This window comes from Alligator sinensis, unplaced genomic scaffold (assembly GCF_000455745.1).
Source record: "Alligator sinensis unplaced genomic scaffold, ASM45574v1 scaffold28_1, whole genome shotgun sequence".
NCBI classification, from domain to species: Eukaryota; Metazoa; Chordata; order Crocodylia; family Alligatoridae; genus Alligator; species Alligator sinensis.
The window spans coordinates 1,101,177-1,128,235 of record NW_005842133.1 but is presented as its reverse complement, the minus strand read 5'-3'; the positions used below and the strand labels follow the sequence as shown (position 1 = coordinate 1,128,235).

Genomic DNA, 27,059 nt, shown 5'->3' with positions numbered 1-27,059 from the left:
TGACTGGCTCCTTCACATCCCATGGGGATAAGTTGGAAATCACTGTGCACACATTAGAAAACACACTGAAGGATACAGTGTCAAAGTGGTCAGCAGGGATTTGTTTCTATGGCTCTTACTAATGTTAATAGCTCCTGGCTCCTCAAAACTACCCCTTGGATCAGTTTAAGAAAATAAATACAATCTTTAAATATTGACGTAGCAAATTAAACTAAGCATGGCGATTTCTGAAATGAAGACCAGGAGGTTAGTTCACGCTTAGAGCTTCCTTTCTGCCTCTAAACAACTCCTCTGGAGCAATGTCTCCTTTCCTTGCACTTCTTGCTCAGGTGAATCTCCTTCCACGGCGGGAACCCTGCGTTCCCGTCTCATCCTTCCTAAATCATAGTTCTTCTGAAATGTATCTTGTAGAAAACTTCGGTGCTTTTGGCATGCTAGAGACAATGGCAGAGATCCCATCTCAATCCCAACATGCTCTGTAGCAAATCTCCCCAAACAGTATTGTCATCCTAGGCTAATGCACTGCTAGGATATAACCATCAGCATGCAGAGCCTTGTTGAAAAAGGAGACTCCAGAGGCTTCTGGGGACAGGTGAACCCATGGAAGAACAACTAATGAAGTGCAGTTACCTTAGGGAAAACAAGGAGTGCAGAGGAGCTCTGTGCCTCCTGCAGAGCCCTGACAATAGGCACGGATTAACACATGGGTCCCTGCCAATCTAGGCAGGCACCCTGGCCATGGGCACCCAGGGCAGACAGTGTGTGCCTCCTCCTCTCTTGCCGAGCCAAGGCCAGAGACTAGGGGGCAGACATAGGGCTCCACCCAAGTGGCAGCATCTTCCTGGAGCCGTCTGTTGCCAGGAGGCCCCATGCGTGGCTCCGCTCCCACTCTCCGCTGTCTACAGACAGCCGCTGGCACCTGCACTGCTGGGACAGGATGGGATGGGATAGCTCCACCCCACCAGGGCTGGCAGAGGAGCGGGCGGCCCTAGCCCTGGCCCCAGCCCATCCTGCAGCGCTGGGGGACCATAGCCCCAGCTGCACAACACCCATCGAGCAGAGGGGTGAGCCAGAGCTGCCCTCACCTCAGCAGTGCTGGCACCCCTGGCTCACCCTGGATATGCCGAGGAGGCTGCAGCCTCCTGGTGGGCACAGAGGCAACCTGCCCTTGCCTGGCGGGAGGCCTCCGATTTTCTGTTTGCCCAGGGCCCCAATAACCCTTAATCTGCCACTGCCTAACAAAGCCATTTCCCTGCTTTTTTTTTTCCCTACAGGGAAGAAAAATTTACTCCAGAGGGGAAAAGAAGGAGGCAATTCTCTAGTAGAAACTGCATGCAGTGTTTTCTACCCAGACTCCAACTTCTGGAAGTACTAAGGCATTTAAGGACCAGCCTGCCCCTTACTATACATCTGGTTTTGATGACTACTTAAGTAGGCTACTGCTCCAGCGATTCACAACATGTGCGCAAACCTCATGGCTTCATTTCCTACATCCCAACACAGGGAACTTCCTGCTGGTTGTAAATTGCTAGTGTAAGGCCTTGGCTGCTGAAACCCCATCTAGAATGAAATTTTAATTCCCTTCCCTCAATTACCATCCAGAATGACTTCTTTAGACTTGGTCTTTTTTGGGCCAAAATGGAATGCTATATTTTGAGGCATCCTTTGCATTGCAGGAGGATGAAAGAAATGTCCTGGCTCTACATTCCTCTTTCTTTATTTTCTAAATTGTTCTGAACTTTGGGCATTTCACAAAATGTCAAGCTCAATATTAGAAAAAAAATTGCACCTGTAGAGTAAGACTGGAGAAAAAGCACCATCCATAAGTTAATCAAATAAGCTAAGCACTGAATCGTTAACTAACTGAACAAATGTGACAGATAGAAGATTCTCCTCACAAACTTAGCAAATGGATATAGAAAGAGAAGATTTGCCTAATACGTAGCAGTCAAAGGGTATTTTGATCCTCCTGTAGACCCATAAAGTATTTTTTAAGGAAACAAAACTCAAGCCTAAGGACCATGTACAGGAGTAAGGAGTCACAAGATCAGCCTCTAATTAATGGGCCACGGAACTGTGCTTTCTGCATTGATGAATTCACTGCATACATTGGTTTCAAACATGACAATGATAATGAACCTGAAAAATTTGGCACAAAATTTTTAAAGTGCAATTATAGTCGCATTGAAATCAAAAGGCACATAGCTACTGTTAGACCTGGTCCTGCTTAAAATAATCCAACCACTCTTCCACTCATCTAGTCAGGTTTGACATATTTCCATATTTACATCAAGTAATTTTGCGCTGAGTGCCTCGCTACATCAGGACTAACACTGTAAGCCATAGACATGAATTCAATTGTCTGGTAATCTATTCCTTATCACATTGTTCCTAACCTGAATGAAGCTTCTTTGAATATAAAGCCAAAGTAATTATGACAGGATGTGGCAGGCTCTTTCTATCCAAGAAACATCTCTACCCTTTAACTTACGTCTTTAGTGGTGTCTTCTTCTTCTTTGCAGGTTTATTTAAGTTGTCTCCTTCAGTTCCATTTGTTTCACTGGCATTGGCTGGTATCTCAAAGGAGGCTGGAGACTTAGAAGGTGAGCTGGCTATCTTACAAGATGACTTGAAAGGGTCAACAGAGTCCTCACACATATCTGGATCAAAACTGTATGTTTGTTGAGGCAATTTGGGAGATTCTTGCATTTTTGTACTGGAAGAGAATGGGTTAAAATTGGGATCATCCCACTTGTCGATATCAAAAGTATAAGAGCCTTTTGTGATAGGGATATCATTTGGATCAGTGGGTGACTTGGTTGGTGTGGTAGGAGCATTGTCAAGCTTTTCCACTGTCTTTTTAGTCTTTGGCCTCCTTAGTGGCATTTTGGCACCAGGCTTTTTGCCTACTTTTTTGGGTGGAGGAGTGCTTTCTGGCTGGTCTTCACTGCTGCCCTTTTCCTCAGAATAATCGAACTCCAGCCTCACAGCAAGGCCTTTGACTGGAGGATCCTCTTGTCCTCCAGTGTCAGAGGGAGTCACCTCCACAGCCTCCGGTGCCGTTGTAAGAGGTAGAGTTTTCTTACTGGCAGAGGGAGAGTTTTGCACTTTGCTGCCAGTACTAAATGCACTAATCCCTTCAAAATTATCTGGATCAAAAGGATAGGAGGCTTCAGGCACAGCAGGGATCTCCTGCTTTTCAGCAGAGATTTGGGAAGGCTCAGGACATTCAGGTTTAACTGAATCAACCTTTGTGTCAGATACTGGCTTTTCCTCACATGGGGGAGACACTGCTATACTAGTGTCTGATGGCTCTTGTTGGACTTCTTTCACAGGTGGAGCATCTGCAGGTTTTTTTGCTGACTGCTTCTTCTTTATGGAAGCGGGTCTGGGTTTTTTTGTTCGCTTAAGGGTACTACAAGCACTACTTGAACCTGTATTGTACACATCTGCTGCTGGAGTTACTGTCTCATTATTGCCAAGATAAGATGCTCCATCAAAATCACTAGCTTGCAAACTGAGAGATCGAGATAACGTAGATCGGGCAACTGGAACAGAATCTGTTGATTTTCTTCGAACATTCGCTTTGGGGTCACGATTCTTTGCGTCTGAAGAGCTTGGTCCTAAGGTATGGAAAGAATCTACCAACTCAATGTTGTCAAAGTCTAAATTGTACGTCCCACTGCTAGCTATGGGCTTATCCTCATCAAAGACAGCAGAAAATGAATGGGAGGGAGGACGAAAAGGGCTTTCTTCAACTGATTCACTATGTGATACATCAGTTATGGACACGGTATCAGAACAGAATCCTACGGGGAAAAAAGAAGAAAACTCAATGAATTAAACAGATCAGTCATTGCAATAAATTATTAAGTCCCTGTATAAAGTTTTATTACATTTCACCTTCTGCACATTTTTTTTGAAAAAAATCAAAGAAAAATAAATAAATTATACAAAATGGACCAAGTCTAATTGAAAAGACGTTTCTTTATCATTTTGAGTGTTTCAAGGCTAGTGTATTGTGTATAAACTATATATACAGACTTGATAAAATGTTTCTGTTTTTTAGTTATTCCAGATGTAGTTTTCAGGAGATCATATGCTGTGAATGGAAGAATATGCTAAATGCCCTAAACTGTTAACTGATCTACCCTGCCTAAATGATTACTTAACCACATTTTCCACTACGATAATGGTTTGAAAGCTTTCACTTAAAAATGTATCAGCACTCTTTTTAACAGTTTAGAGGCACAGATCTCTTAAATTTCAGTAATCTGGACATTACTCTCTCAGTTTAATGTCCTATATTCCTCGCTTGATCATCACTTCACTAGGAATGTGGCTCTTTCCTGGACACAAACACTACTTCAGTACTGCCCAAAGTGGGGATAATTCAAACACCACATCTGTCCATGGCCCGAGTTTGAGAACTCCACATTCTCTTTCCACTGTTTTCAATATAAAAGCTAACTGTTCAGACATTTCCAAATTTTCTGTTAGAAATAACACTGGAAACCACGCTGAGGTTATTTCAAACTCACTTCAAGATATATTCACAGATTCATAGACATTAGGGCTGGAAGGGACCTCAGAAGATCATCAAGTCCAGCCCCCCACCCCAGAGGCATGAATTCAGCATGGGTCATAGGATCCCAACAAAATAAACATTTTTAATCGAGAGTAGAAATAATGTTAGAGCTCTAAAACCAAAAGCATGCATCTATTATGATTAAAATGTTTACATTTGGGTTCCCAAAATGATCAAATGAAACCCTACTGAGACACTTAAAACAAAAGAAAGAAGCAAAAAGATGTTGTAAGGCACACGCACAGAAGGGATTATGGAGTTAGTGATCTTTTAGTTCTTCTCCATCTTTAATATCCTGCATGTGACTTAATAAAATGTCTTGAAGATCCTCAACATGATGTACTGGAGTCAAAGGGCAAATTTCATGGGCTAGATTTAATCTTGTAGCAAGATGTGGACCAAAGACGACTATCAAGGAGCAGGATAAGGCCTTCCAGTGTAAGTCTGAACAGCCAAAATGCTGCTCTAAGCTTAACTGACTGCATGTAGTCCTTAAGATACCATGCACAAGTTGAGAACTGAAGTTGAAGCCCTCTACATCAAGGCAAGTGGTAGTTGGCATAAGAGTTGTGTGTGTTGGCTTCAAGCCCACAAGAACTCCTCCACTCCCAAACTAGAGATATTCTCAGCTGATCAATTAGGGCCAGACCTTAGGGGATGGTGCAAAGCCCACCTAACAAGTTATTTTCTCCCTGGATCCTAGGGAAATACTGCCAGATCATGGCCTTCTTCACTGCTCTCTTCCTTGAATTCAGAGACCCCATCTTATCACAGGACTTCCAGGATCAGGCTTGAGGGCATTTGCTCAAATGGAATTGGAGACTGGAGTATACAACCGGCAGACAGATCATCATACTCTGTTGTGATGTTGTGAATCTGTCAAATTCCTACTTCCCATTTAGGATGAAGTCAGACAAGGATCATTCGAATAGGTTTATATTCCACACCCCCAAACCTATTGTCCCAGGTGTATTTAGCAGGCAGATGCCCATCTGACAACTTGCCACTAATCAGAAGTCTAATTTCAAAAAGTCTCTATCAGTATGGTCTCACCAAACAAAACCAGTTTAAAAAAATTGTGATGAGGGCATTTATAAAGAAGATAAGATATAATGACCCTCTCATTTTCTCTTGCTTTATATATTGGCTAAGGTTTTGAGGTTGATGTTTCAATAGGACTGTGCCATTAATGACATCCATAAACAATGTAGCTTCAGAATATACATTTGAGATAAACGTACCATGTGATGAGTAACATTTAAGTAATGGTGTTTAACACGGCCAAAGCTAAGTGCTATGGAATTCGCACTGTGTTCTCAGAATATTTTCATACCATCTGTATTACTCCACACCAGTGTGTCAAACTGGTTTGGTCCTCCAGGCTGGATCTGGACCAGAAGGCTCCTTGAGGACCAGATCTGAATTGTGGGGCTTTAACGGGCCAAGTCTGAACAAAGCATTGGCAGGGGAAACTGCAGAGGTTAATGCAGCTGTTGCTCACTTTGCAGACTAAAGGTGCAAACTGCAAAGACTTTGCAGGCAAAGCATATGATTACAAGTTACCAACCTCTACATTTCGGATGGTTGCCTTAGTTTGCCTTTATTGCCTGGCAATTACTTTGCTCTGCAGGTGGTTCAGTGAAGTGCCAACTACTTGCAAGAATGAAAATGCATTCACTGCTGGTTTAAGTATTTGTGGCCATCTTATTACAAATACCTATTATCCTGTGAGTTGATCACTACTTTTTGTAAGACATTTTAAGACTTTTTCACCAATGTGTTTTAAATAGCAGTGAATCCAAATATGTTTAGTAAAGCAGAGGGCTACAAAATATGCATTCAATAGTAAACAAAAAGGTATTGTCTGTCTGCGGGCTCTTCATTTGTATTCAAATCAAACGTATTTATTATCCATAAATAATAGCTAAAAGAAAATCAGATTGTTCTTTGATTTTGTTCAAGGAAAACACCAAACTCTTTCAGGCAGAAAAGCACTATGGGGTCAGATTTGGATTATGTTTATCTTGGGACTTACATATCTTCTTTTATAGTACAGTGCACCTGTTTAACTCATCAGAGATTTATGTATTTGACTGTCTTTTGTTCAGATTTTACTAAGGACAGAATTTTAAACAACAGTTTGTTACCACTTTTCTTGTCTGGACCTGACTGTCATTAATTCCTGTTAGTACAGCTCATTTCAAAAGTGTGGCTGGCATATCCATTAGAAGTGTCACAGTCACATCAGCATGATTATGATTTGTTAACAACTGGAAGCATTTAAACAAAGCATGTTTCCTTTCACTTTGACATTTTGTATCATGTTGCATGCTTTAGCACATAGGTTGCATGCTCTAACACTCTAACACACATGGGCTGGATGAGTGGCTTGGGGAAAGTCTGCAGCCTAGGCGGGGCCAAGGCTTTCCTCCCTCCAGCATACTGGATCTGGTGCCTGCTGCAGCCATTTGGGACCTGTGCTGCAAGCGGTATGGATCCTAGACTGGCTGGAGCAGGCATCATGCTGGATGCAGTTCCTGCCCCAGCTGGACTGCACCATGCACAGTGTCCATTCTGGGAACTGTGCCACACAAGCGCCCGCTACAGCCAGGCCGGGACCTGTGCTGCCCATGGTGCTCACAGGCATCACATGCAGTATGGGTCCCAGACTGGCTGGAGCAGCTGCTGTCTGAGGCACCATCCCAGAGCTGCCGCTGCATGTGGCACAGTCTGGCTGGGGTGCACACATGTAGCACAGTGCCCACTCTGGCTGGTCTGGTGTCCACACTATGTGCCCCAGGCCAGAGTGCTCCATATGTGGCACAACGTTTCAGCCACTCCAAGATCTGCATTGCACATGTCTGCCCATGGGGATGTGGGTCTGCTCAGACCCAGAGGTAGCACTGGGGCTAGATGGCAGGGCTCCGTGGGCCAGATCCAGCCTGCAGGGAGTATGTTCATCCCTGCTCTAATATAATATAAAATAAAAAAGCTGAAATCAAAATGAAAATTCTGACGAACCCAAAATATGTGTTTTAATTTTTTTGAATGTAAGATTTCAAAATGTTGGGCTTTCATTCCAATTTCAAAATTTCCATGAACTGAATTTGCATTTTCTGTATAGCTCTGCCAATTAACACTTCTTCTCATTCAACTGTGCTATCTTTGTACAAAGAAGAAATATTTACTACTTCAATTTCAGCCCTGCATTTTACTTGTGAATGGGATGAGATCACAGAAAGCAGTCCCTCTTTGTTTCAGAGGCAATTGTGCGTCTACACAGGGACCTAGTCATAAATATTATTGACCACTATAATGAGCTGGAAGGTTTGAAGACACTGGATATTTCCTAAATCAGCATTTTCAGACTGAAACATACATTTTCATTTTTGTAGGAATGGTAACTACACAATTCCTGTTTGCACTTGGAAATTTCATTGAGTTATGTGAACCAAAAATTATATTTTTGGTTTTTTGGATTTTCTTTAACACGAATGCCAATAAAGTGGCACTGCTTCCTGAAAGTGTTTATTTCCTTATTCAAAGGATCATGTTTGGATTTAGTCTTGCTGGATGTTTTTTAATTAGACTTGCCATTGCCAGCTGAGCTGGTATTCACTTTTCACACAGAGAGATCATTTTTTGATGCCAGGCAGGTTTCTGCTAAAGACGCACCAAGTAGAGTTATAAGCCTCCAGTATTATTCTAAACTACACATTTTCCATAGGGACAGAGTGGAAAATAGCTAAATGGAAATCAGAACAATAAACCATTGCATAGCTCTAATATGTTGACAGGGTATACAATCTAGGAAATAGATTACAAGGAATTGTCACAAGTAAGAGTCGTTTTTATGATAATTAGCCAATGCTTTTCTTAATGCAGACACCAACAAGCACAAACAGGATTGAGGCCACGTTGTACAAACATGTATTAAAAAGTGTCCCTGCCTTGGAGTGCTAAAAATCTAATGGAGCCGGGTTTGAGAAACCATATAAAAAAGGGATAGGGTGGTGAAATGGCTTTGGTAAGAATATGCTTTACTTTTGTTGCCTTAAAAAAAAAAAAAAAAGGATTTAAGTTCTCTTGAAGGCAGCTCTAAGTAACAGACTAGCTGCCTGATAAAGCTGCAATCATTTCCTACACTTTGAAGTCAGTGTTGAAATCCTATAAACAGTTCTGCAGAGAGTGCAGAGGTCTTACTGCCTTTTTACTTTCACAACATGCTCCTGACCCAGCCCTCTGCTTCTTCCTATAGTATCGATTTCTGCTTAATACATCAAGGGGAAGCACTGTTGATATTTTTATTGCTGCTGTCTGCAAACAGGCAGCCCATCAGGAAAATATGGGCTTTTGGTAGAAATTAATTGTTATGCAGCTATAGAACCCCTGCCTTGTTACAGCAATATCTGCTCAGCCCTTCTAATGAGAGACATGATGGAGAAGATATGAGTTGTATTCACTGTTGCAAGACAACGCGGCTTTATTATTACAAAGAGCTTTTTAGAACCTGCTCTTTTGACATTAAAGTGCTTCAGCAGCGCGGGGAATTCTGGCCTCTCAGTTCAAAGTGATCTAAGCAAAGATTACTACGATGACGTTTTGTTACAAAGCTGGCAGTTTGATAATAAAGGAACACATTATGCAAAATACATATTATGCAGTTGTTGGAGGCAAAATGCACCCCTCAGTAAAGAGCTGTCACAAAGCCTTATAAGCCAGTTATGTTCCATTTTTAGCCCTCTGTTGTACACTTAAACAGGCCTTAGTGTGGATGGATATTAGTTAACAGAATGTATTCAGTGAGTACCTGTGATTCCATAAGCCACAATGGAGTAATTCAATTTTTTTGTGGAACCCTTCACTTTCTAGTCAGACCTAATTCCTTACTCAGACAGCAATCTCCAAATGAATGGTGGTGCCTAAGTCAGTCCCTACAGCTGTTGTTTATTTTATACCAATATAAGGCCTATTATACAACATTAGTCATGACTCAGGATGTTGCCCAAGCACATCAAGCTCACACTGATATAAAATAATCAAAAACTGGAAGGAATGATATAGGCACTACCATTCATTTGGAAGTCAAAAGGTGCTCACACAGTATGCAACTGGAATTCATGAGGCACTAGGTGTCTTCTAGAGGTCCCTCAGGCACCATCTGGGTTGGCTTCACCTCTCTGTACTTCTGCCTGTCTTGTGTATTTAGCTATTTAAGTTATCTGATGCCTGGATTTTCTCTTACTCTGTATTGAAACTGAACCAAGTTCAGTGAGATCTGATTCTCAGCAGAGTTTCCAGGTACACCCATAATATAAATAATAAGAAGGGAATGGTAGCAAAGATGAACACCACTTTTACAAATTCTTCACTGATGCTTGTAAGTTAAAAAATGATGAGGGTGTCTAAGGCCTGTAGCCTGTCTATAGCCTGAAATAGAAGAGAAAAGGTAGTGCAAAGAATTAAACTGCCTACACTAATGTTAGGGAACTGTTAGGGTCCCTTGCCCCCTGCCCCCACCAGTCCCTCATTTCAGTAAAATGAATTCCTGCTTGATTTTTTATAGTCAGTTACAGAGAAAAAAATTAAGCACCGAAGGATATCATCAATCTGTTAGGTCCGGATGACAGATGAGACTATGACAATAAAACTCCAGTAGTCTGCAAGTAACAATAGCATGGATTCAAATCCATTTCCCTCGGTTCATCCTTTTAAAAATAATACACAGAAAAGTCTGATTTGTAACCAAAGTTACTTAAAACAACTCTACTGTAAGTGATAGGAATTATCCAAGCTATGTAAAATTGGAAGTTTTACTGGCATTATAATTATTATTATTGTTATCTTTTGTTACAGATGGATGAAAGAGGCAGCATTCAGGTCCAGACTGAATCTATTGTTGCGCTGAACATACAGTTCATATTTGCCAGGCCCCCTATAGTGACAGAAAATGTAATTTGGAGATGCTCCCTTACTTGGAAGACCACAGAGGTCAGGAGTTGGAAGATGGTCCCTCAGACCAGTTAGAGACTGAAGGACAGTAGAAGTTTGCTTATTGCTCCACAAAAAAAACCAAACTTTCTTTTTATTCACCTCTGCCTGTGTTTATTAAACCTGGTAATCACTACATCCTCTCCCCCATGCCATTTGTCCTTGTGAAAAAAGTGGAGGCAGCAATCATCCAGAGACTCCAGCTGATGGAAGCAGCTGCAGAAGCAGTCAAAGAAGGGAACTTTGGATGTTCAGAGAACTTTATATAGTTTGAACCAAGCTTTTTTGTGTCCTGTGCTGACTGGTTATTGTCTTCAACACACTCCCTCCCATTCCATTGCCACCAGACTACGCAGTCGTGCTCTCTCTCTAGCTCAGCCAATGCTGAAGTATTCCATGCAAACTGAAAAAGGAACAAAGGAAAAGATTTGAGGCCAGCCCCCTCCCCTTTCCTAACTGGTGAGAGATTTAGGTTCAGATCCCCCAAGGCAGAGGAAGGAACTAAACCTGGGTGTCCCACAACCTGGGTTAATGCCCTAACTTTTGGCTACTAGCTCAAAGGGGAGGACCTCCCTCATCATCAACACCTCTGCCTATTAGACCTGTATTTGTAAATAGTTACAATGGTTTGTAAATAGTTATAATAGACATTGGTGACGCGCGGGGGGTGCACGTGCACCCCCTGAGCGTGGCAGTGCACTCCCTGTGAACAGGCGCCACCGACACTGTCAATGGCGCCTGCGGGCAGGTGGCACTTGCCCCCTGCCCCCCTGACAGTGCTGCGGCCGCCTGCAGGAGCTCGCTGTGCCCCCAACCCCCAGGGGCATGCAGTGTTCATGACAATAGAAATCTCATTTTTTCAGGCTATAAAGTATTAGTTTAAAACAAAATTGCTCATACCTAGTCAAGAGGTTTTGGGCTACAACAATGGTTCTCAACTGGGCTGCAACAGCACCCCATGGTGCTACAAGACCCTTTCAAGGGTGCCACAGCATGGACATGGCAGCTATAACCACTTCCAGGTAAAAATACCTCACACATCTCCTCTGGAGCCAGAGAGGGGAATAGCTGAGGCACGAGCAAGCAAGGAGGCACAGCTAAGGCACAAAGTGACCCTGCATGCTGGCCCCATACGGTATGCAAGACTATGTCACCTGGCACGCAGGGTTTCCTGCAGAGCTTCCCACAGGTCCAGAAATTTGGCATCAGGGGAGCAGCAATGAATGCTGCCACTGAACTTCTGGACCTGTGGGGAGCCCCTTAGGCCTGATGAAATGACTTCTGCAGGCCAGATCTGGACTGTACGCCAGAGGCTGAGCACCATTTCTGAGAACTAACCAGGCGCTTATTCAAAATAAGGCTCTACTTCCAGCTTTTAGTCTTCCCAGGAAGCTTCATGCGACTGCCCCCTGCTGGCATTCAGCCCCTTCCGTGACCACAAAGGAAGTTTCTGTCTCACTGTCTTCTCTTTAGTTATGGATGGGATCCATGTGGCAGGGTTTACACTACCAGATGCTGGCACAATCCCAGGCTCAATCTAGCCATCAGGTTTAGCTATATTGTACTTTCATAACATTTATTAAACTTACACCGGAGTTAAGCTCATTAAAAACTCACATCATGTCTCCTCAGCAGTAGGGTCCAGCTGTTGTGCTAATGATATCATGGGCATAATTACAACTGTCTGCATTAATAAGTGTTGTTAGCCCTATGTGGAATAATCAATTCAAAACTTCCTAGATCTCCCCCCACCCAGCAGTACCCGAACACACCCACCCCACCAACCTCATTTCGAAGACAAAGGCACCCAGTCTTTAAACTGGAAAGCACAGATTTACCTTGTTTTCTCCCTTCCTGCATGCCAGGCTCTGCAGGTGCCCCTACTCCTCTTTTAATGAAATGGCACCAGTGCAAGCTTTGTTTGCTAGGTTTATATTGCCAATTAGGAGCTGTGCTTCAGCTGCACAGAAACCCCATGTACAGGACTGACTTCCTTTGTGCGCACGTATGCAGATTTCTCAAAGTGGCTTTTACAGTACAAAACGTTTCATGGCTCATGCTGCCCAACAAGTATGCAATTTAGCTAGATAGCCATTTCAGGGGCACGGATATCTTCTAATAGAGTCTAAAAACAAACAAATATTGCTGTGTTGCCCTCCTTTGCTAAAACTGTTAGTGTTTTAAAACATCTTCTTTTCCTTACCCAAGTCACCCTGTTAAATAACTGCATTTTACGTAATTATGGAATGCTGCACGTTCCTTCATTGGTTTGTTGTAACCTGCCTCCTGCAGACAACTTATGCATGCAAATGATATTCATACACCTCCGAACAGCTAAACACACTAAACGGCCTTTAACCCAGTAGAGTGCATGTTGGTTACATATTCAGTCTCCCGTCTTTTCTTAAGACGTCCGGGAGAAACGTGGAGAGGAAGGGGAGAAGAAAGAGAAGCACATGTGACAGGAAAGTACATGTGTAATCAAGGGTGTGAAGTGAATGTGAATCTACTGCAGTAATTAAAGACCACACTCCAAGCCTGCTTAGCATATCTGTTCCTTTCTTCTCTCTGCATTTAAATTATATTTGCAATCAGGGAAATTAAGGTTTTTCTTTTTTACAGAAATGATAAAGCAGGAGGAAGTCTGTTTAGATCTTCCTCTTCACTATAGCAATGTGGAAAATAATTCCTTAGTATTTTATCTTGATTTTATGGCATCTGATTTTATCTTAGTTTTTTTATCTCGACTTTGTGGTATCTTAGACAATATTCTGGACATTTTCTAAGCTAAATTTACATATAAACAAAACTCAGCATTTTGAGGGTTTATAAATCCCAGAGATGTCCAAAAGAAGACTGATTATCTGGAGATACTTCAGGTACTTATATTACCTTACAAGGTAAGGTCCATCAGAGCTTAGATTTTACTGAGTGCCACAGTTTACTGATATCATTTCATTTATCAATGAAATGCAACCACTCCTGTAGCCAAAGTTGGCAGCTTTGGAGCAGCGCACAACAATGTTACTCATCTGTTCAGGATTCAACACGAGAAAACTATCCAAATGAAATACAAAGAGAACTTTGAACAGACAAAACCAACCTATCTTTATGGAACGAAGCCAGGTTATTGAGCGAACTGACTTTCTTTTACAAACAGTCTGATGGGGAATTTCACGGGCATAAGTTGTCAGGTTTTCTCTCTTAATGCATAGATAAAAGCTACATTAAACTTGTTGCTAAAAGAGTTTCTACTCATACCTTCTATTATTCAATTTGTCAAACAAAAGGAAATGAAGCTTCTTTGGAGAGAGTATGCTAACTCTAAAATGTGATGTGTATATTTTAAAGAAAATAAATTGCAGTATTGCTACAGACATGTTTTGTACACACAGCTATGCTCCTGTGTTGCACTTTACAATGAGTAGTCTTAACATTCCTAGTAACCCAGTATGATTTTCTTCAGATGATATCAGCATATCATTACCTTCCATCGCTGCTGAAATAAGGCCTGTAATCAAGTTCCTATTACTGATCCATGAGCATATCATTATATTTATAATGATCTATAGATACTGGACTAGTTTTGTACAATTCCCACAACACTGGAAATAAGGATGCTGATTTAATATGAAAAACCCACATGCAAATTCTCTAAACTCCTTTGTATTTCTTTGTCCCATAAACAGTGTTATAAACCTGACACTCCACTAGCTTACTGCAATGTAATTCCACAAGAGAGAAGAGCGCAGGAAGTTGCTTGTTTTCATAACAGAAGTCTTATGACCCCCAAATAGAAATATTAACAGTTAAGTTCTAACTAGAAAACTGGACAGCCTGCAATGTTTAAAACATACAAACTATAATATTAAAACAAAAAAAAGCCACAGCAAAATGATTCTGGCAACTGCAAAATATTTCTCCTTGCAACATCTCATTTTCCAGAAGACACTCTAATATGCAATAAACTGACCGCTGAATAAAATACAACTTTGCAATCCATTCTCATATCACCTAGCCTTTGGAAACACAGTGAACACCGTATTTTCATAAGTGATATACTCATTAGAAATCCTGCAGAGTAAAAACCATTCTGTGAAGGCACAATGTTTCAAATATGTAGGTGTGTGACATAGTCCATCTTCAAAAAAACAGTGAGTGCACTTATATTTGCATGCAAAGTGGGATATTTTACAATATAGCTATGCTTGGTTCTTTCAGATTGTTTTACAAAGACTGCCAACACTAAAAAAAGGTCATTTTAAACTGCTGTTAGTTATAAGTAACACCTACAATTACTAAAAGATCAAGGGAAATCTTTATTTTTTTGCAGCTGACTGTCTCATTTTACCCTCCTGCATAGCCATATTTTCCTACGGACAATATGCAAACCCACAAAACCTAAGAGGGGGATATCATATTCTGTAATGACATCTCTGTCTTTTGTCTGAATTTGAGTTAATTTTCATCTGATAGTTTCCCTTTCAAAGTACTGTAGAGAAGTGAGAGGACTTGGCTGGTGTTTCACTGGGAGTAACCTCTGGACAGTTATGGACTGCCATGAGCCCTGAGGACAAGAAATATAGTGGCAGCTTACGCAGAAGACCTCTTTTGGACCTCTCCTTTCTCAGGACCGCTGAACCCTTGGCTCCACTGGTGTATGTCTTATAGCTAAGGGAGCAATAGTGAGCAGATAACCTGCAGTCTGGGTGTCCCAAAATGGTAGAATAAAAGTGCATGAAAGGTTCATCTGATACAACTGTCTTTCGAGAGACTGTTTCTTCACACCCTTACATAAGGTAAAAAAAGGGATGTAGAGTGGACCCAAACTTGAACCCCTGCTTTTTATACACTGCCTTGCATTCTACAGAGGGGACATGACCTCCCACGGGCCAATGCAGCTCAGAATCGGGCCTGGAGAGAGTGATTTTTTTTTCAGTGTGAAGGCCTGACACATGCTAACTAATCTTTCAGCAATCATTTTATTAGCATCCTTTCTTTGCTGCTATTACCAGAGATGTGTCCCTGCAGTCCCATCCTCCAGAGTGATCCAGCCCATTCGTTATATGCTCATTACCTGTGTCTTCTGAAGGCAACGGTTGCCTGATTTCCTGTTCTGCGGCGTCAGCTGCCGGGGCTGCTTCCGGTGGTGGCTGCGGGGGGGCAGGTGGAGCCTTTACTGGAGTTGTGGATTCTGGTGTCTCAAATGCTTCTTCAGAGTCGGAGCTCCTAAAACAGAAAATAAGAGCCTCATTAACAGCCTGGGCTTATGGCATCGAGTGAGCGTTCAAATTTGGAAGGGACAGGTCAGACTATTAAATGCAAGGCTTTCTGAGTCGAGGGAAGCAAAGCTCAGTCGTCAGTCTGCCTCTGCATTTCCCAAAGGCAGACTACACCCAGGTGACTCTGCAGTATGATGTCCAGGGCAGAACATCATGACTGCAGGTTCTCTTTGAAGAAATCTTTTGCACCGCTGAAGATTTCTGCGCGTCACAAAAGTGAACATGCACTTAAAAAGTAAACACTTCCTGAAAAGCCTGCTTTGCAGTGTAAAGGAGGCTCGAAAAGGAAAGACAACAATGGAACCTTTTGAAGAGTTTCTGAAACTTTTCTTGGCGTGATCATATGCAAACCAACTCAGGGAAAAAACAAAGGGAGCTTCTCAGGAGAGTTTCAGGGCCCTATTAAAGACGCACTCAAAAATGATCTAGTATTAGGTTTCTATATGTGTGCTTACAGGCTAGCTAGCACATACACTATAACTGGATAAGTGACTGAGCAGCAAACTTCTGCACCGCCCAACCCCTCAGAAATATCACATTTCATCATAGTGGTATTTTTACGCAGCATTTTAGGCAGTAGTAAGCGTACTGGTTTGTTATACGAGATAAGACGAGGCTGGTAAATGACTAGAGTTTTATATGCTATCAATAATACATTTCTACCCCTCCTTCATCACAAACACATAGAAAACAGAAGGTGCACAAGAGGTGAAAGCACATAAAGGAAGCTATGAAAAATGGTGCCAACCAAATGAAATGCAAGCTTAAAAGACTACAGCTGTACAAAGAGATGGTTAACCTAAAAATGTAATGGGGTGAGAGGGGCTATACACAAGGACATAACAAATTGCATTAAAGGGAAGACCACTTTAGGAAACTGTTCTAGCTATTTGCTTTTATAGACGAAATGAAACTACAGCATAACATTTTGATTTCTCTTCATATAACTTTGTTGAGCAAAAAATGCTGTTACAATACTGTCTTGGTAATTACTTAGCAAGCATTTCTGCTGGTCAGATGCAGTTTTTCCCACTGGTCTATAATACAATGAATTGAATGGGGTGACGGTTTCCTGAAAAACAGGACTGACTTGCCTATTTCCAGTGAGTCTCTGCATGGCTAGGAGACTGTAGTCTCCGGTACTTCTCACAGCTGTCCACATCCATCGCGCCCACTGCATTGGGGACAAAATTTGCCATGAAGTGAAAGCCATTTCATCCCAAAGAAGTGCTCTACAAGTCGTCCTCATACAGTACGTGGAATCAAGGACTTCTTTGACTTAATTAAAATTAAAAGAAAACTCCATACTGCCAAGCCATAAATTCTGTCTGCATTCTTGAAGCTTTTGGATTATCTTAAGCAGCTCCCTGTCAGACGAAGTGCAAGTGCTCGACTTGCTTTCTGTTACATTTGCTTAGATCTCTCAGCATGACGCCTGCGTGGGCTATAGTAGAAAAGAGCCCAACGTTGTTCCTGACAGCTCAAGGGGTTGGATGGACCGGACTCTCTCCGACTAGCTCTGCAGAATCCCAATGAGAGCTCCGTCTCGCTAGCTATGGTGTCTCAGCACACACAGCTGCTTGGACTCTGCCATTAACTCCGCAACTATTTGATTACCACTACACCTGCGCAAAGCAAAAGGATTTTAGCTAAGTATTATCCTCTTTTGTTTGGTTGATAGGGTTTCCCTTTTCTTTTTTGTTTTCTTTTTGTTCACTGGCCAGGCCTCCTGTAAATAAAGTTACCTCCTGCCAGGAGAAGTGCACAAAGATTGAAGTATTGCATCTGTTTATCCATTATTTTTATGTCAGCTTCTCAACATACATTCTTTGTTTCAAAAGCTCAGATCATATTTGTTCAAGAGGCTATGAGACGGAGTGAGTTAATGGGAAGCAGCGGGATGTATCTTTTTAAATTACCTCCCTTCAAATATGCATCCCCCTTTAAGTTTACAATAATGTAAAGACCAAAAAGGACTGTAAACAAAGAGCTTCTGTAAATTGAAATAGAGCCACATAATGAGCGTCCTTAAAACCAAAGCAATGTTTTTCCTTTCACTAACAAATTTAGGAAACTTTAACCGGAATCGAAACATTTCAAGGGAAAACAGCTATTGTTTGATTATTTTTAACAGAGAAAAAGTAAATGTTTCCTAGCCTAAAACCTAAAATTAGAAAGTTACAGTCTAAGAAAAGGACTGAAAATTGCACAATTAAGAGTACAGTATATCAATTCCTTGATGTTTTTTACACCACAGAATGGATTAATTTTTTTTCCTTCCCCTCAGACATATGAATATAATTTTATTACATCAGGATAAATATACAGTAGTCCTAAAACGGTAATAGCATACTATTTTGAACATTTAGTTTCTAGATATATAATATACAGCACAAGTTATATGTATTGTTTATGTACATATACAATTCTATATTATATACAGTGTGCTGAAAAAGTTTCCACACCTTAGTCACACTTATTATTAATGTATAATTGTGCTTGATGGCACATCTTCTATTTTTATGTTGGCACTGTTGAGAGGCTACTTCTGTTTGTTTCTCTTTATAACAGAAGTACCATAATTGAGCTCATGTTTTCTATGGGTAATGGGGCCACCACCCACACTCCAACTGTTGGATGAATCTGGAGGAAATACCAAGAATTCAAATGAACTTTTCTACATAAGACAAAGGAATGCCCTATACTTATGTCAATGAAGAATAAAATAACCATAAAATTGTGAAATCAAATTCTGTTGCCTTCATGAATCTGCAGGCAGTTCTAATGCCATTGCTGAAGTTCATAGTTTTCTTCATTATCATCATCATCAGGAGCAGCAACAGAATGACAGTGAAAAGATCCCTGCCTCTATCACTGCTGCTAAGCCAGTGAGCAACATTGAAGCCAATAAATATCATATCAAATTCATTCTGATGCTGCTTGTGATATTATGACTAGCAACATGGTCGAGAAATTAAGCTATTCAGAGGGAAATGGAAAGAACGATCTAATACCAAAGAGGTCCTCCCCATCGCAGCCAGCAGGTTGTGGAAGGAGCAGAGCTATGGATACCTGTGCATGCACAGACACACAGACGTAGACACACACACACACACACACAGAGCTGGACTTCCAACAACTGCCAGGAAGTTTAGGAAGTGGCAAAGGGTAGAGTAAGAAAACACCAATTCCTCCCAGTAGCCAAGATGATGCAGGATTCCTTGAACTCTGGGATGAATGATGGAGTCCAGACATAGGTCCAGACATGATCCACAACAAGGGTTCGGGTCCTATCTTTCAGTTCCAGCTTTGGATGGAGCTCTCCCCAAGTGAACTCCCTGGTTTAGTTATTTTTCCAAGTGATTAAGGAAATCTAATCTTCCGGTCAGTAGGTGTCCGGTAAATTTTCAAGTGTTTGTTTAAAATGCAAACCCTAAGTGGAGCATTTACTCTTAAATTAGTATTTTGTATTGATAACAATAATGTTGCTGTAACCTTCACAGATATGGGTGGTTAAGGAGCAGATGACTCCAAGCTACCCCTGCCATGCAGATTACATTAAGGCCAGTGACCTCAGTGCATTCAAGCTCCCTGCTGTGATATGTCAGTCTGAAACTTTGCCTCCAGGTTCAGATCCCAGCTTCGCATCAGGAATTCTGAAAGCCCTGAGAACTGCAGTTCAAACCAGGGTTTCCAGAGTCTCTGCCACAGGACTGGGAGGAGTGGGAAGGGGATTTTCTCAGGGCTTCCAGGATCCATTTCACACCATTGGGAATCTGGAAGCTCTTATACTTTGCTTGAGCACAACTCCCAGACTCTCTCCTTAATGTGGGGGGACTCCTGAGTCTATCCCTGACTTTAGGGGCAGCCAGCTCCATTTTTAATGCATAAAAAAGTGGGTATTTCCCTTTCCTTTCTGAAGTTTTACTTTACTTAACAACTCATTCAGAATTGTTAAAAAAAGCGAGAGGATGACCCCTGTGATTTGCTCAATGCCTTGCATCAGCATTAGTGGATCTTATTCCCCTTTTCTAACTGCATTTCTTTTGGAAATATTAATCCAGACAGGGCATGTCTACACGTGCATTGATGTGCTTTCCTAATGCACATCAAATTTGGGACTTCCAATATGATGCACTAAAATGTCCATTAGGCTGCACTAATGTGCAGTAGCACGAGCACATTCTTTTTCAGTGATGCTTAAAGCACAGTAGCCTATTCTACTGCACCTTAGTGTATTAGCCCAGTTTTTTACACGCCGCCTTAATGTGCAGTAGAATAGGCTACTGCACATTCAAGCGGATGTGTAGACGTGCCCACAATCCAGATAATTACTTCTCCCTGATACAGCAACAACTAAAATACCAAAACCATTCCAGAGCTGTGATCCAAAGGAAGTTCCTTCTTGAAACAAAGGCAGCTTGTTCTATTCTGCCAGTGCACAAAATTAAGTGATGTGTTCTCCATGGACTTAGGCTGTCAGGAATGTGAGAATATCATCACACTGTAAACCAATATGAGATGTGAAACAAGTCTCACATTTAACTGTCAAATCCACCTTAAACGTTTACTGTTTAAGATCGAATCAGGTTCCAGAATTGTAACATAACCATATTCTCCTTCTTAGAGAGAGAGAGAGAGAGAGAGAGAGAGAGAGAGAGAGATTAATACATGCACACATATAAAAGAAGGTTAAAGATTAAAGTATTATTGCTTCTCTGTGCAATCACTGTGTTTAGAAAGTGAACAAGAAAAAATGAGTCAAGTTTATGTAAAGTTTATGTAAGCAGGAGCACAGTCTCAGTACCTCAATGGTTTCCTCTAGGATTTGCTTGTAAAATATACAAAGGGAAAAAGGAATAAGAAGGTATAATTGTTTTTTTACCACTTCTAAAATTAATAATATGAAATACAAGTAATGATTATAAGCAATAATGCATTGGGTTGACTATACTCTACTTTTTAGAGGTGGCAAGTTATGAGAGATTTTTGGAAGTCTTCTAACTTATCTGCAGCATCATTTTTATACTGATCACTTACAGAAGTGATTTAAAAAGCATAGGAAGTGTTTCTTACCATTTAACAAACATATAAGCTAGTCAGCAAGTACATCTGGTTGCCCTGTTTGGTCAAGGCATTTTGCATTGATGGGATCTTTTACAAGTATTCAAAAAAATAAAAACAAAATTGAGTAAATGATATACAAGTGTATTGATAGAAAGGAATATATTTAAAATCTACCTGGAATTATTTTAATCTAATTGTACTAGGTTATCAAGAACAGTATGTAGGGTACAATTCTTAACTGACACGATAATGGTCTAAGTAGGTCTTTTTCATCTCTCCCTACCAGGAGTCTGTGTATCTGTAAATAACACACATAAAAACCAATGAAGGGTGGAACATGAGAGTTGAGTGAAAAAGGAAAGAAAAGAAAATAGTAAAGATAGGATGGATGGTAGAAGCTTATCTTGCTCTACAAAGTGATTAGAATATGACCAGGAAAATTATTTTATCTCCCACAGGTTTAAGATACTAAATAAACAGAAAAAGAAGTGCACATGCAGAATTTTTTGGACCAGAGAGCATGACAGGAAATGCAAAAATAACACTGGATCAAACACATCCTGGCATGCACTATAACAAATGGAGAAAATTCACTGTTCCCACTTTCATCTGGAAACCTTGGGATTTTGTCCAGCTATTATACAAATCTCAAGAGGAAATAATGAAGGAAATGACTTGGGCTCGCTTCTCTTCCTCACCTTTGGCCTCATGGAAACCCCTCCCTCCCCATGAGATGCTTCACCCTCCCTTTTAATAATGAAACTGAAGTTTGCACTGGAAAAGCAAGTCATCAGTTACTGCAGTCTCAGAAATAAAGTTCATTGTCATTATAGCTGCAAAATATTCAAAACATGAGAATTTCTCCTTTTATTGTCTCTCCTCCCTGTTCACTCCATTAAACTGCTACAATCACTAGAATGAAGTGAATCCAGGTGTCACTTGGAGACAAGGTTCAGTAAAAAATCTGCTACATTGCTGATAGGATTTTCTCAGCCTTATCAAGAATGTTGTATTTTTTCAGGCTTTTCTTGAAATTTATAGCCCAGCAATAGATACCATGCAACTGTGCATGTAGGACACATCCAGCAAAGCAAAGATAAATGGTTATCTTTAAAAGTGAATCCTGACTGGGCAAAGGACCAAGAGATTTAGCACAGGTTTTGTTGCATGAGTGGTTTAAATAAGGTTCATCATTCTTAATGTTGAATACAATGGCCCAGTTTTCAGAACTGTTGTATGCACACATGTGGCATTATTTGCCTCAATGGAGTTGCTTCCCTTGAAGCAAACTCTATGTTTGTATCATTTTTTTCTTAGTGTGCCAAAAAAATGCCCTTCCCATCTGTCCAGAAGCTTTACGCAGCTCTCATCCGCTGGCTACTCTAGCCCACAGTTCAGTGATGCATAATTGAATGGGATTTTAGAGAGGGAGAGTTCAAACCCCTTCTAGCAAACCGGCAGCACTGGAATGAAGAGATACCATGCACCTCTTCCCCTGCACGGACAGATGGGGGAAGGTAAAATGATGCTACAATACAAGCTGAATGCCATTTAAAGATTGGAGACAGCCAAAACATCAGCAAAGCCTACTTTTAGGCTTCTTTGCGCCACTAGAATTACTAAAAAAGCTGGACCACTGAGTAGCACATAATTCTCTGTATTTAAACTGTGTATATCTTCTCTCTAAACCTCACAATTTACCATTAAGGAAAGAACAGACAGATTTGCCAAAAGTTGAAGCATGGCCCAGAACTGAAGTCTCTCTCACATGCTGGGTACATAGACATTATCGCTTTAACCTGCAGCTTTACTGTATCCACCATATGCTCCACCAAACTTGTCCTTAACCTGTAAGTATTCAAGTAAACCATATACAATATTCATTTTTCTTTATGCAGATATCTTGTTTTAGTGATACCAGGCCACACAGATTTGAATAAACATTGTGTAGTAAATTCATAAACTGGAAAATGATCTGCTTCACACATGTACTGACTTCAGTATTCTCCAACAGAAAATACAGCCTATACATGCCACCTCTGTGCAAAAATGTTTTAAGGGTAATAAAATTAATATAACACTCTGTAGGTCTACTGAAGTCTTCTATATTCTTACCCAACCTTGATCCAGCAGGACTAACTGGACCTATGCAGGAAAAGAGAAAGAAGAAAGTCCCAAAAAGATGGTGGAGATGGAGTGCCGGGGAGCTGAACTCCCAGCTCTGTCATTTCTGCCCACCTATATTCCCCTGAAGCTTCACTTTAGTCATCCCAACAGAGCCGACCAGCTCTAACATCTACTTCTGTAGATGTTTCCGGCAACCTGTCTGCAGTCCTGGGTGCTTAAGAGGAAGCACGCCACTCTGCAGCTTTTCCATCTCATATCTCCACATACAATTTTAGGTGACTCATAGTTTGTTGTGTTGGAAAAAAAATAGCTACTGAAGTACATCCCACCAGGGCCATTTGCAGCTACAAATTATGATGAGGATATGTGGTTTGATCTACAGATGTGGTGTATATGTGTAGAAAATCCCATGCAGTTACTTTTTGTATTGAAGTTTCTGTGAAAAATGCACAGTGGTTCTCAACATTTTAAAACCAAGGCATCCTTTGGAAAGTACCACTGTAGGTTTTCTTTGCTTTTTTACTACAGAAAAACAATAGAGCATTTTTTCTGCTGCAAAGAATTGAGAACTATCACAACAGGTCAGAATGCTTTTGACACTATGCATTCTTATTTGAAATCTCGGGGTTTATCATCTTGTGAATCATGTCTGCACACCTAATAACGCTAACACTGAGTAGTACCCCACACCACTCTTGAAAGGATCTCAGGGAACCCCAGGGTGATGCAGAACCCTGGTTAAAAATCAGTGCAATAAATGCTCTAGTCCAGAGATTGGCAACATCTTAGCAATGGTGGGCTGAAACAACCCAGAAGAGCTAGGGACAGACATTCAAAAAGCCTGAGCCTGAATTGATTCAATCTTTGCAGGTTAGTCTAACCTGGCTACACTGAACGGGTTTGTAACAACACAGACATCCCCTCTGGGCTGAAGAAATGCAGGCATATGCCTGCAGTGGCTCAGGGTGGAAGCTGGGAAGTGATAGAGCAGCCCTCCCTTCCCTTCCTCAGGGCTGAGCTGAGGGCAGGGTGGGGGTGTAGACAGGACCCAGCAGGATGTCCGATCAGGGAGGGGTCCCCACCCACTGCTCCTGACCAGCCCAGCAGGGAATTGATAACAGTGTTTATCACCCCTAACTCAGTGTTTATCAGCCCATCAAGAAAACAAAAGCCTATCTCCATTAGTTCCAGCTCTTCTTAAACAACTTTTTCCAAGGAAGGAATGGAGGGTTACCAGCTACCTCTTGATTAGCTCCAATTAGCCCTAAGCCAACACTGTCCTATCTGTCTTTGTCCCCTCTCCCACAGCACAGACTGCAGCCAGCATGTAGTCTGCTAGCTAATGCTGAGAGGTGTCTGTGTAAGGCAGACGGGAGGGGGGACTCTCTGCTTGAGGAGGGAGTGGTGAGGGGGATGGGGGAAGCAGGGGGAAGTCAGGTAGTCCCCACTGTACCTGCAGTCTTTGCCAGAGCTGCAGCCAGGGAGCAAAGGGGAGGAGCCAGCCCTCCTGGGCTGAAGCAGACAGCAGAGCCCTGCCCAGCAAAGCATCTGCGATGCTGGGGACTCTGATTTAACTTAAACCAGGAAGGGGTCTGGGACAGACATTGTATAAACTGGTTTGACCCAAATGAGTTAAGTCTGACGCTACATTCAACCAGATTTATCTCAAACCGGTTTCAGCCATTTTCAAACTGGTTTATGTGCACTGAACATCTGTTCAGTTATAGATTTAAACCAGTTTCTGATCACTTAAATTGGTTTATGTATAATGTCTGTCTCTAACCCTAGGGTCCAAGGTGAGGTGGCACTTCTGACCCAGTCGCTGGTGTAACCACTGCATCTCTCCACTGCCTAGTTACAATGTGTGAACAGCCCCCTGCTGCTGAAATACAATTAAAGCTACCCATCCCCAGAGAACAGATCCAGTCCATGGACAGTAGATTGCTGACCCCTACTCTAAATCACGTAGAGGAGATAGAATGAGAAAGCCTTGGAACTGAAGGCCCACTGCAAATGAACAGCCTAACACGGATTTGTCAACCACCCATGGAAGAAGTTAAATCAGCAAGAGAAGGAGGAATGTTTACAGTGTTCAATTCAGTATTCCTGAAGACAGATTTAGTTTTTCTTATCCTTGAAACCCCATTGAGAGATGAAGTGGGAATATAAAAGCAAAATGAATTTCTCAGTTTTGCTGCCATCCATCATTTTCAGAAACATTAATTGTAAGATCACCATGCATAATTCAGAACAGGCCCTGTTAGTGAAAGTGGAACCGGAACACAGCTAGTAGAGATACCAGTTCTGTGTTTGCTCTAATACGAAGAGATATGGAGGGTAATATAAATAGACAAATAGTAGAGTATATGACCAGAAGCCATTCACTTTTCAGTAAGCTTTGGATACTCTAAAACCTAAAGGCACTGCAAAACTTTAGAGAGGCACTAAAGAAATGTAAAATAATGTATATCAAACCACAATATGCTTTACCTCACCTGTGCTTTTCAATTCTTCCATGTTATATTATTCTTAGACTGATAGATTTCACCGTTTAATTTTTTGTACAAAAATATTGAGAAGCAGAGTGGTTAGGCCCCTACCCTGGAATCTGGGCTCCTAGCTCCACCACCGGGCTATGCCATGACCATGGTCAATTCACTTCAGCTCTGTCTGTGTCTCCTGTTCCCTTTCCCATCTTTGTTTGGCTCCTCTTATTAGACTATTAAATCTCATAGGAAAGGACTTTCCCTTACTGTACATTTTTGTACAGAATCTAGAAAAAAACTTGGCATGAGGCTGCAAAGACTTGTGATTTTCTGTTGTGTTTAGGAATATGATATGAACGGTGGGTCTGTTATTAAGAGTTGATACCAAAAAAGTTTATTAAAATGAAAGTACAGAAGTCTAACCCAAATAGGAAAATTCTATTTGTTTATTTTCAGACTGTTCTGGATACAGCCTCAGTTTCAAAACTGTCACTGAGGACCCCACAGCAATTTACTGAGCATCAAGATATGGGTAATATAATACTATACCAAACTAACGGCTATTTTCTTGCATAATATTTACTTACTTGGTGAATTCTAGTTAAATATACTAATGTAGTATTCAACATCAAAAAAGCCAGTTGAATAGTGTGATTGCTTGCTTTACGAGTATATTGTTTGCAACAAGAGTATGTCATGTTTAAAAGCTTTGTATTATATTTGTATAGGGACACAGGAAATACTGCAAACGCTGAGGTAATCTAATTGCTGAAGACATATTACAAATCCTTAGATGCTACAGTAATGAATAGTGTAGAGAATTTGAAGATGGAGAAATAAAAAAAAAGGTTTGACGAATACATGCAGACACAATGCTAGAGCAAGTCTGTATCCCCTCCCCCACTTTATTTTGATTTAATCAAAATGGCAGAGACCCTCAGATATACTGAAACAATACAGGCAACAGAGACTCTTTATCATACACAGTGAATGCACTGACTTTAGTCTGGCTTGCAGAAGCTGAGGGGACAATAATTTATTACATACCACATAAAGTCTTCTGCCCTGCTCACTCTTCCTCCCCGCCTCTTCTCCTTTGGGGACCATTTTCAGTACCAGACTTCACAGTTATCCTTGGTCAAGAGATGGGAAGGGATGCATACTAGTTACATGCTGCTGGAATCCATTTACAAGATAGTTCCTTTAGGGACACGCTTTTTGACTATTAACTATTAATGAGCTGTTATACCATTGTAGGGATTTTCAGTGATGAGCCCATCTACCTTACAATTAAATAAGCCCACCAATGAGTCCGTACTGTGAAGAAATAAACTGCAAAGCCAGTCATAATGTCTAGACAACAGTGGTAACAAAAGAGCAGGAAGAGGAAATAGCTGAGCAGAAGGCAAAATTAGGGACCTGATCCTAAGTTCACTTACACTCCTGTAACTCCACTGTCTCATATGTGTCACAACCCAATGATTTTTAGTGCCTCGGCACAGTGGAATTTTCCCGCCA

The 27,059-nt window shown here is 41.3% G+C and overlaps 1 protein-coding gene across 28 annotated transcripts in view; it reads right to left on the bottom strand.

The window, feature by feature from the left end:
* TACC2 (transforming acidic coiled-coil containing protein 2) overlaps positions 1 to 27,059 on the bottom strand; it is a 231,758-nt gene that overhangs the window by 50,941 nt on the left and 153,758 nt on the right. For all 28 annotated transcript variants that reach the window (XR_003094403.1, XR_003094406.1, XR_003094404.1 and 25 more), the window contains 2 exons: positions 15,657 to 15,808; positions 2,492 to 3,809 (listed from right to left, as the gene is read on the bottom strand). Coding sequence is in view for 23 of the 28 variants with exons in the window: in XM_025205913.1 (XP_025061698.1) it covers positions 2,492 to 3,809; positions 15,657 to 15,808 (1,470 nt within the window). In the remaining 5 variants the exon portion in view is untranslated. The remainder of the gene's footprint in view (positions 1 to 2,491; positions 3,810 to 15,656; positions 15,809 to 27,059) is intronic.